Here is a 10,701-nt window from a genome sequence, read left to right as displayed (position 1 = left end):
ATTTATCCAGCCCCAGAACAACTGTTTTTTGTCCTGAGTGCATATTTGAATCTCCTGGAGAGCTTTTAAAAGCTCACACATAGCTTCAAGTAAATCAATCCACTAACTCTGGGGGTAAGACTTAAACATCAGTATTTGTTTAAAACGAGAGAGAGAGAGAGAGAGAGAGAAGCTTCAGATGGTTCTAATATGGACCCAGGGCAAAGGGGGTGCCAAGACCAGCAACATAAGCAACACTGAGAGCTTATTAGACAAAAGCATGGATGCCATCTCAGAATTTGTATTTTATTTTTATTTAGGTGTGGGGGGGAGCACTCAGGAGACAGAAGAAGGATCTCTGTGAGTTCAAGACCAGCCTGATCTACAAAGTGAGTTCCAGGATAGGCACCAAAGCTTCAGAGAAACCCTGGCTAAGGAAAAAAAAAAGGGAAGAGGAACACATATTCAAAGATAAAGTTTCTTGTTTGTGTGTGGGGGTATTCTTAACTGTTGTCATCTTGCTGTTGTTGCTTGTTTTTCTCACGATGTAGCCCAGATTGGCCTCCAATTGATCACAACTACCTGCCTTGGCCTCCAAAGTGCTGAGATTATAATTCTGTGCCACCATGCCCATCTTGAATCAAGTAAATCTTTTTATTTTTTGTTGTTGTTTTTGTTTGGTTGGTTTTTGAGACAGGGTTTCTCTGTGTAGCCTTGGCTTTCCTTGAATCACGCTGTAGACTATGCTGGCTTCAAACTCACAGAGGTCCCTCTGTTTCTGCCTCCCAAGTGCTGGGATTAAAAGCATGTGCCACCACTGCCTGACTTGACTTTTTAAATGCAATGAGCTAAGTAATGAGAGTCAAGGATGGTTTCTGGATCTCTAGTTTGAGTGGATAACAGAACACTAACACCACCGATTGGAAAGGGAGTGCTAAAAGCAAATGAGGCTAAGACTATGAGTTCAATACTGGCTGTATCAGTGAAATACTGGAAAGAAACCCAAGAGGAGACATACAATGTATGGGTAGGCACATGAGCTCAGATGAGAGGCCTACTCCTAGACTCACAATACACATCCGGGATTTTAGAACATACACACTAACCTAGGTCACTGTCTTAGTTACTGTTCTGTTGCTTTAAAGAGACCAAGGCAACTTTGTTTTTTTTTTTTGGGGGGGGTGGTTCCAGACAGTGTTTCTCTGTATTGTTTTGAAGCCTGTCTTGGAACTCATTCTGTAGAGCAGGCTGGCCTTGATCTCACAGAGATCCACCTGCCTCTGTCTCCCCAAGTCCTGGAATTAAAGGCGTGAGCCACCATGCCCGGCCAAGGCAACATTTGTCAGCTTGCTTACAATTTCAGAGAATTAGTCCACAATCATGGCAGGAAGCAGACAGGCACAGCACTGTGAGCTTTATAACATCCTTATCCACAGACAGGGAGGATATTGGGGGAGATCTTAGCCTGGCATGGGCTTTTGAAACCTCAAAGCCACCCCCAGTGACACACCTGCTGCAAGACCACACCTCCTAATCCTTGCAAACAACTGGGGACTAAGCATGCAAACACATGAGCCTATGGGGTCATTCCATTCAAACCATCCCAGTAATTTAGGAAGGCCACTCAGGAAAACTAGAGGTGGAGGCTGAAGTGGGATAACCAAAGAGACTGAGAAACTAAGAGTATATTATCAATGAAACTGAGAAAATAGGTGGAGATAGCAATAACAGTGGGGCAAAAGTGACTGTGATTTAAAAATACTGAAGACACTGGTGACCTGAGTAACATCTAAAGAATGGAAGTGGGAGTCAAATTCCAGCCTGCTGGGGAGTGATAGGGAGGTGAGGTGAGGTCCCAAAGCTATCAAGTGTAGTGTTTCAAGAGCCACAATGAGAGAAGTCTGGCTGGAAAGAGAGTTGGAACCCAGGACATGCTGCTTTATGTAGTGCTGAGGATTGAACCTGAGGCCTCACACATGTGAGGTAAGCCCTCTGCCACTTGTTTTGTTAAGATTTTTATTGCTTGTTTTTGTTTGTTTGAGGCAGGGTCTATTACTGTGTAGCTCCTAGCTGGCTTCAAACTCATTTTGTAAACTAGGCTGGCCTAGAACTCACAGAAATCTGTCTTCCTCTGCCTCCCAAGTGCTGGGATTAAAAGTGTGTGTGCCACCACCGCCTGGCCTCAGGGAATGGCTTTTTTAAAGAAAAAAAATCTACATGCCAATGCTTTTGGAAAGTAATAAATAAAGAGGAAAGTTTGGGAACAGGGAGATGGCTCAGTGATTAAAGCATTTGATGCATAATTGTGGGGGTTATGATTTCTAAAACCTATGATGTGGGAATGGCTGTTTTAATTAGGTTTCTATTGCTGTGAAGACACACATTGTAGGCAGAGTTCTCCTGTTCTGACTGCTATTGGCCAGTCAGCTTGTTTATTATACCAATTTCATAGCAGACCACAGCAACTCCTTCTTTTTTTTTTTTTTTTTTTTTTTTTTTTTTTTTTTTTTTTTTTTTTTGGTTTTTTCGAGAGATAGGGTTTCTCTGTATTGTTTTGTTTTGGAGCCTGTCCTGGAACTAGCTCTGTAGAACAGACTGGCCTCGAACTCAGAGATCCGCTTGCCTCTGCCTCCCAAGTGCTGGGATTAAAGATGTGCGCCACCAACACTTGGCCATAGCAACTCTTATAAAGGAAAACATTTAATTATGGTGGCTCACTCATAGTTCAAAGGTTCAGTCCATTATCATCATGGTGGGATATGGCGGTTTGTATATAGACATGGAGCATCTTGGCTTGCAGGCAACAGAACATGGCCTGTAAATTACAGTGAGCAAGGCTTGAGCAAAAGAGACCTCAAAGGCCACCTCCACAGTGATGCGCTTCCTCCAACAAGGCTACACCTACTTCAACAAAGCTACATCTTTGAATTGTGTGTGTGTGTAAAAGAAAAAGTTAAAGTTGCTGAAAAGAAAATGCTATGTAAGAAGGAAAATTCTGAATGGACAGAGATGAGACTGCCCTGGGATAAGAAAGACATTCTTTTAGGATGAAAGAAAGTGGGAAGAATAAGTACATATAGAATTCATTGAACTGTAGTTCAAGAGAGACTGCATCTGTTCCTCTACAGAGATTGATGTGGTCATGTTGAGTTGTGGTGATGAGAAGCTGGTACTTTCTTTTTTAAAGCTAGATGTGACAGTAATTTGTTGAGTGTCAATGGGAAATGAGGACTAAAGCTTGAACTGGCTGACAAGAGTGATAGAAGCAGCACCCTAAAGAATGGTAGGGTAGAAGCAGAATGGTAGGGCTGCCATGTACACGAAAAGGGCTGATGTGCACAGGGTTTCTCTACATAGCCCTGGCTGCCCTGGAACTATGTAGACCAGGCTAGCCTCAAACTCACAGAGATCTACCTGCCTTTGCCTCCCAAGTACTAGGATTACAGGTGCGTGCCCAGCCAAATTACAATTCTTATCAGCAGGCATTAGTGTAATCTTAATGATTATGAATTGATAAGCCACCACTTCTCATGTAGTATCTGTTAGTAGTCTTCATATTCTTACATATGATTGTATCATCAGAGTAAGTTTTTGAGAGGAAAACTGTACCATAAGTCTCTATTTCTCAAAGATCCTCACATGTAGTGTTGTTTGTAAACTTGGTTTTGTTTTGTTTTTATCACATTTGTTTATTCACTATGCGTGTGGAGAAAAGTCAGAGAACAACCTCTGAGAGCTACCTCTCTCCATCTTCCATGCAGGTCCTGATGCTCAAACTCAAGTTGTCAGGCTCAATGACAAGTGCCTTTACACACTGAGCCATCCTGCAGGCCCCTTATTGTTTGCTTTCTGTAGGAAGGGTCTCACACTCTATCCCAGACCTTGAATCAAGACATGCCTTCTGACTCAGCCTCCCAAGTGCTAGGATTGTTGGCATTCTTGGGCTACTACACACCCAGGTAACTTATTTGTTTCCTCTGGTTACAACAGCAAGCAACATTTGTTTGTAAGTAACCAAACAAATGTATACTTTCTATTTTATCTGTGCAGGGGAAATGTTCTGTAATCTAAAATGTATGAATGTGATCATCCATGATAGGGACTATTATGTTTTCACAACAAAGACCTACTACCTACCAAGACAAAATAAAATGCTAGTACTGTTCAACAATGCAATGCTTCCAAGAAAAGTTGCTATATACATGGACACAAATCCTCTAGATACATATCTGCATCTGGCTAATAACCACAGTTCTATTCTTCCAGTACACTGATGTGTGAGGTGTACAACCCAAAATATGTGGAGATGATGTTGTTCACCTCAAAAAGTTCAAAAGTAACTAGGCTTTTGTTGCTATCTCCTAGGAAGCTGATTCTAGCTAGGAGGGAAATATAACAATTTTTCCCAACCCCCAAACTAAAGCCCACAAATAGATCTTACACAACTGGGACCTAACTAGTATTAAAAGTAAACATTTTATTATATAACAAAGTTAGTTTCAAAAATTTACATCAATAAAATCAAAAGCTATTCTGAACACAATAAAATGGTTTTCATTATGGTCACCATGCACTATTCAGAAACCTGATTCAAAACAAATGATTGACCATGCTATACATGATAGGGTCACATTATTGGGCCCACAGCAGCAGCAGAACAAAGTGTGAGTTTCAGACTGGAACCACTGTTCTCGAGGCAACTGATGCAGACAAAAGAAGAAAGGAGGCCACAAGCCACAACGCCTGAACTCAGGCTGGAACCACCTCCAATCCAGTTCCAATTACTCTGACAAGTCACTCTGATCCAGCACAATTATCCTGTGTGCAGAGATTTTAAAGGACAAAAGGGGGAAGTTTTGAGTTTATACATACTTTTGAAAACTCTTGTACAGTGCTTGGGATCACATCCCAGGCCTCACACAAACCAGGCAAGCATTCTACCACTCATCTCATATCCTAAGCCCAGTGTGTTCTTAGAACACACACACACACACACACACACACACACACACACACACACACACACACCCTTTTCCTATTCAAGTGAAGTCACAGAAAAGGAATTTTGTTTGTATAATCAAGGCAGATAGTGATCAACAACATATCATGGAAATGTAAAATGACTACTAAGCAACTGACAGTAGTATCATATTCCCTGTGTATGAAAACCTTTCTTGAGCAGATATAACTTATTTAAGCAAAGCTGGCATTAACTTCACCTTATATTTATCAATTATAGAAATATTAAATTATAAATTCAGCAGTGTGGTATTAATTCAATCTGTCAGCGGTATCAATAGTATTTATTTAGAAATTGGTAAATATTTTAAGTCTGCTCATGCAATCTAAAAAGAACAAACTCTGACCTATAAACATGCTATCTCATTACCTGGAGGGTTCAGACCAACCCAGTCGCTTCCAAAAACAGGGCTTTAGTTCATCTTGATAAAACACAAGAGGGAGAGAGAGAGAAAAAAAAAAAAAGCCTGGTTACTTTCTAGGTCAAAGACTGTCAGAATTCAGTATTCACATCAGAGTACTCTCTAGTTTAGTGTGCTGTTTACTTATTTGTTCTACTCTATACAGATACAACTTTTCTGAAAACACAGTTAATGATTCCTTCTACTAATATCCTATAGCTCCCTGTGATAGCAATGGGTATTAGAGACATTAATTCCAAAGTCCTGCATTACCTTTCCAAATTCCCTGAGTATCTTCTCAGTGAATTCAATCTTGGCTAAATGTCCATATACTCTGGGCCCTATGCCAATCAGAGTTCTGGAGGAAATAAAATGTAAACATAACTAGTACAGATAAAGATTTCTTAACAAAGTGACTATACACAAAGGTATAATTAGAGTTAAGAGAACAAAGATTGACAGGGCATCCATTGGCTGTGGGAAGCCTAAGTGGGAAGTACCTGAGCAGTGGGGATGGGGCAGCAGGATGAGCTGCTGTGGGAACTGGAGTTACAAAGATAGGGTACTTGTAGAGTGACACCAAGGTGTACAAGTAGGTAGGAAAGGGAAGTGATTACATTTTCTTGCCCTGTGATCTTCTTCTACCAGGGCCCTTGTAGTAATATCTTGCCTGAGAACCTGTGACAATGGTCATGCTCTTTGGGTGTGGTTACAGGTATAGTAGTGACCGTTAAAAGGGAGAGCTCCTTGGGTTGCTGAGAGCATGGGAGAGGCGGCAGGGTTTGCATTCTTCAAGCAGGGGCACCTAACAATTGCTTACTGCTACCTGTGTAAGTCCAACCCCAATAAAACATCAGTGAACATTTATACTGGATCTAGTAAATTCATCATTCCCACACCTTCAGGCTCCCATTGGCTAACAGAAAGCCAAGGAGATGCAGTCCACCAGGGTCTGCATCCTGATGTACAAAACAGGGCAGAGAAGGAGAATGAAAAGGGACTAAGGAAGGGATGTGAGGAAAACTAGATGACCTGAAAGGGTGTACATCTAACTCTCTAAGTCAGATAAACATAGGAGATCACTTATAAAGAAGTCTTAGAATCCTGACACTCTATTAGAATAATTTTGAAATAAGGTTAATCTATAACTTTTACATGACTTTTTAACTCCACTTAAATTCCGTAACATATTTCTTCAGTACCCACATGAGCTAAATTTAAAACTCATATATTTTACTTTATATTTGTGTGTATGTGCACACATGCATACGGAAGCTGGAGGACAACTTACTTCAGTTAGATCTCTCCTTCCCTTGTGTGTGTTCTGGTATCAAACTCAGGTCCCTCAGGCTTAGTGGCAAGACCCACTGAGCAATCTTGAAGCCCTTGGTTTTTGTTTTGTTTTTTTTAGATAAGGTATCTCTGGCTGGCCTTGAAATCCGTGGGTGATCCTCCTGCTTCTACCTCCTGAGTGCTGTGGCAAGCATCACCACACTGAAATTTAAACTGCTTTTGAATATATTTAAAATGCAAAACAGCTCTACAGACAATGAATAAATGGAGGCTGGCCCATGGCTTGTTTTAGAAATAGAAATGAAAAGCCAGGAGTGTTGGCTTATGCCTACAATCCCAGCACCTGGTAGGTAAGAGGACTGCTTTGCTGAGTGAGGTTAGAGTGAGAGGCTGTCTCAAAAAACTAAAGAACAGCTAGGTGGTGGTGGCACTCATCTTTAACCCTAGCACTCAGGAGGGAGAGGCCAGTCTGCTATACAGAGTGAGATCCAGTACAGCCAAGCCTACAGAGAGAAACCCTGTCTCAGGGAAAAGAAGAAAAGGAAAAAAAAAAAAAAAAAAGACAGAACTAAAACTAAAAAAGGAAAAAAAAAAAAAAACCCCAAAATCTGATGTTACTGTTTTGTGATGAAGTTATTATTGGCAAGTCTCAGAAATGCTAGAACTGCAAGGAAAAGGACATTATTCCAGGTTGGAAGATTGTGTATATAGCAACTGGGAAACATTTCTTAAAAGCTCTGATGGGCTGGGTGGTGGTGGCACATGCCTTTAAAGTCAGAACTCAGGAGGCAGAGGCAAGCAGATCTTTGTGAGTTTGAAGCAAGCCTGGTCTACAGAGTGAGTTCCAAGCCAGCCACGGCTACACACAGAAACCCTGTCTCAAAAAAATCAAAAAGAAAAAAAAAAAAAGAAAAGAAGAAAACTTCACTGGGTCACCAAAGCCCAAGGACTGCAGACTATGTAATTAGCATTCATCCATACCTTCTTCCAAAGCCCCTGAAAAGCTGTCTGACTTCCTTCTCTCTGGCTTGATGCTTTCTTTCCTTTTTATCTTCTGTTCAACAGCCTCTTGATCTTTGGGGTTTTTCTCCCTTTAATGACAATGATTTTAGAAATTAAACACATACATAACAATCAGGGGAACAAGACTATGCTCCAAAGTAAACAGAGTACTTAGTACTGGTGGGGTGTTCCTACAGGATCAAGTGTCAGTATACCTATTTATGTATTTTAGCTTTTTAGTTATCTTTAATATTTACTTATTTATTTAATTTATTTATTTATAGACAGGGTTCCCTGTATAGCCTTAACTGGCCTGGAACTCATTAAGTAGTAAACCAGGCTAGCCTTGAACTCAGCAATCTGCATGCCTGTCTCCAAAGTGCTGAAATTAAAGGCATGTGTCACCTTTAATTTAAATGCTAGTTTAAATGCACATTAACTCACTTCGTTTTCAGACTATATGAAGTAATTCCTGCTACCCTTCTACACTGAATGATGTGAAAACCAAGATATAGGAAATGACATACTAAGAAGTTCTAGAGTTGAGCTCTAACCCAAAAAGCCTATGTAATCAGATTCTGCTTTCAACCATTAAACACACAGCTAGCCTCAAAGTGGAAAAAAAGAGTATTTTCCTTATATTATAATCAACATTCTCTTTGAAATAATGTATCACCTTGCCTTCTTTTCCCTCAAGCTCCCTGTGATATGGGAAGTCTAAATAAGCATCTCACAGCTTAAAGCCACATTCTCCCTAAGAGCAGAACGCTACCTGACTCTAGGGTGTGGGAGAAGATAGCTAAAGTAAAAGGGGCTTTTTCTCTTTTAACCTTCACTAACATTCAGAGGCAAAGGCCTTCATGTTTATCTTCTACTTCTGTCCAAACACTCAAGACCATAGGTGCATGCAGTTCACCTGGGCAGCGGCAGACACTGTTGAAATGGAAAGGCTGTTTCTGTAATGATTGTGATCATTAGAAAGTTCCTGCTTCACTAGTAAAAAAAAAAAATCTGTTACTTTGCAACATGTAGTCACCAACTCCATCCTTTGGGGCGGAAAACAAAGTAGATGCTCTTCACTTTACAGTATTTCAGACATTTGAGGGAAGCTATCAAATTCTCCACTCATCTGCTTTTTTTAGGCTGAGTCTTCCTGGCTCCTCAGATATTCTCATATGATCTGGATTCCAGACCTGTGACTATTCTGTGTCCTCCCTGTGTATTGCTAACATCCATTAGAAGTGTGTCCTAGGAGTCCTCCAACATTTATTACCTGTGATACACTTCCTTGATCTGAACAGTTCATTTCTATGTACCTTGCACTAATACTTAGTTTCAGAAACTAAGTACTGGATATATGGATTAAGACTTCCTGCTCTCAACATAATTACAGCAAACAGAGTTTCAAAAAAAATCCAGTTAGGCCTTCTTTCCTACACTGTATAATGTTGAATCTAAAACTTGCCAATTTTTTTTTTTTTTTTTTTTTTTTTTTGGAAACAACCTTCTGTAGCAACCACACCTTTGACCTTTAGGTCTTGACTTGCCAATTTTTTAACCTTATCATTTTTGTTATTGTACTTTTGTTTGAGACATTGTAGCCCTATGTCCCTAGGCTGAACTTCTGGGTTCAAACACTTAATTGCCCCTCTTAAGACTTCTGAATAGCTCAAACTACAAGTTCATGTAACAGCCACGCCTAGCTTTGTCTTTATCTTGTAGACTAGCTAAGATTTCCACTTGTCAAAGTAATTTTGGATTTTAAGTCTATCACTCATCACATTAGCATTCACTTCTAGATTTGTGTTATCTGAAAATTGGATATATATGACTTTCTGATTTAACTCAAGTGACTGATGAAAATGCTGAAGGTGATGGAGCTAAATCCAATCCTAAGAGTTCTAACTGCTATCCATCTCCTAACTGGTGTCTTGGAGAATAGGTGGTTGGAGGAAGAGAGGCAGGTGAGAAAGTACAGATAAACGGAGTCAGGGCTGGTTGATCTACAGCCATGCAATACCATCACCATACATTCATTCTCCAACAAGGCGAAAGCCTAGCTACTTCCTGAAAGGGAAAAAAAAAAAAAAAAAACAGGAACTGGGAGCCTAGGATTCTTCTATGCCCTAGACACATAACACCTTGTATGTTCTTTTCCCTGTGAAACATTAAGAAAACTATTCCTTAATGGGGAAAGACAACCTTGTAGAGCCCTTGGAGGGGTCCAGCAGTGCCATGTTCTCCTCAGGTGACTGCAGCAATCTTTCCAGGTCCTCATCAAGAGAAGAATGAGCTCTGTCCAGGGGCAAGTAAAGATAATGGTGACAAGAGTCTTTTTTCCTCATAGCATATCACTGTACAGTGAAAGGGTCCTTAAAACTGGTGCTTTCACTAGAGTTGAAAGAATGTTCCCAGATGTCACTTCTATTTCACTTATATGTACACTAAAATAGTCCTTTAGCTTCTGGACAAAACCCTGGCACCCATGAGATCACTTCCTCCAATGCCAACTGTCTCAATTAAGGGTTATTAAATTCAGTTTCTATATGAGATTATAATTGTACATGCTTTCCGAGTGTTTTTTTTCCTGAACTACTTCTGAGGCTAGAAGATAAAAGATATTTTTAGAAGGCCTAAAATGCACACTTTCCAACTGAAAATAATCTTCCCTTCTACAGCAGTGTCTAGGACTAACCAGTCACATGGCACTGAGACACTTGAGCTTCGTGGGAGACCTGCTTGTGGGCAGCAGTGCCAACCCTTTTGAAAAATTAAGGTAAAGGGGTGGGGGTGTTTCAGTGTAAAACTACTTGTCAAATAAGCATGAAGCAGAACCCACACAAAAGCCAGTCCAACTGTAATCCCAGAATTTAGTGGGCAGAGACAGGGTCCCTAGGTCAGGCTGGCTGGCTAGACTAGTCAAATTAGTAAGTTCCAGGGATGATAGCTCAGTGGGTGAAGTGTTTGCCTGATAAATGAGTTAGATCCCCATGACTCATGTGGTAGC

The 10,701-nt window shown here is 40.5% G+C and overlaps 1 protein-coding gene across 1 annotated transcript in view; it reads right to left on the bottom strand.

Annotated features, from left to right (window-relative positions):
• Positions 1-4,436: 4,436 nt before the first annotated feature.
• The window catches only part of Tex14 (testis expressed 14, intercellular bridge forming factor), a 108,804-nt gene continuing 102,539 nt past the window's right edge, over positions 4,437-10,701 (bottom strand). The window contains exons 28-31 of the mRNA XM_051189557.1: positions 9,897-9,989; positions 7,674-7,783; positions 5,369-5,420; positions 4,437-4,797 (exon numbers count right to left, since the gene is read on the bottom strand). Of these exons, the coding sequence (XP_051045514.1) occupies positions 4,761-4,797; positions 5,369-5,420; positions 7,674-7,783; positions 9,897-9,989 (292 nt within the window). The 3' untranslated portion in view covers positions 4,437-4,760. The remainder of the gene's footprint in view (positions 4,798-5,368; positions 5,421-7,673; positions 7,784-9,896; positions 9,990-10,701) is intronic.

This window comes from Phodopus roborovskii, unplaced genomic scaffold, assembly GCF_943737965.1.
Source record: "Phodopus roborovskii unplaced genomic scaffold, PHOROB, whole genome shotgun sequence".
NCBI lineage: Eukaryota > Metazoa > Chordata > Mammalia > Rodentia > Cricetidae > Phodopus > Phodopus roborovskii.
The sequence above is the reverse complement of the archived record's forward strand: the minus strand, read 5'-3'. Positions and strand labels throughout refer to the sequence as shown.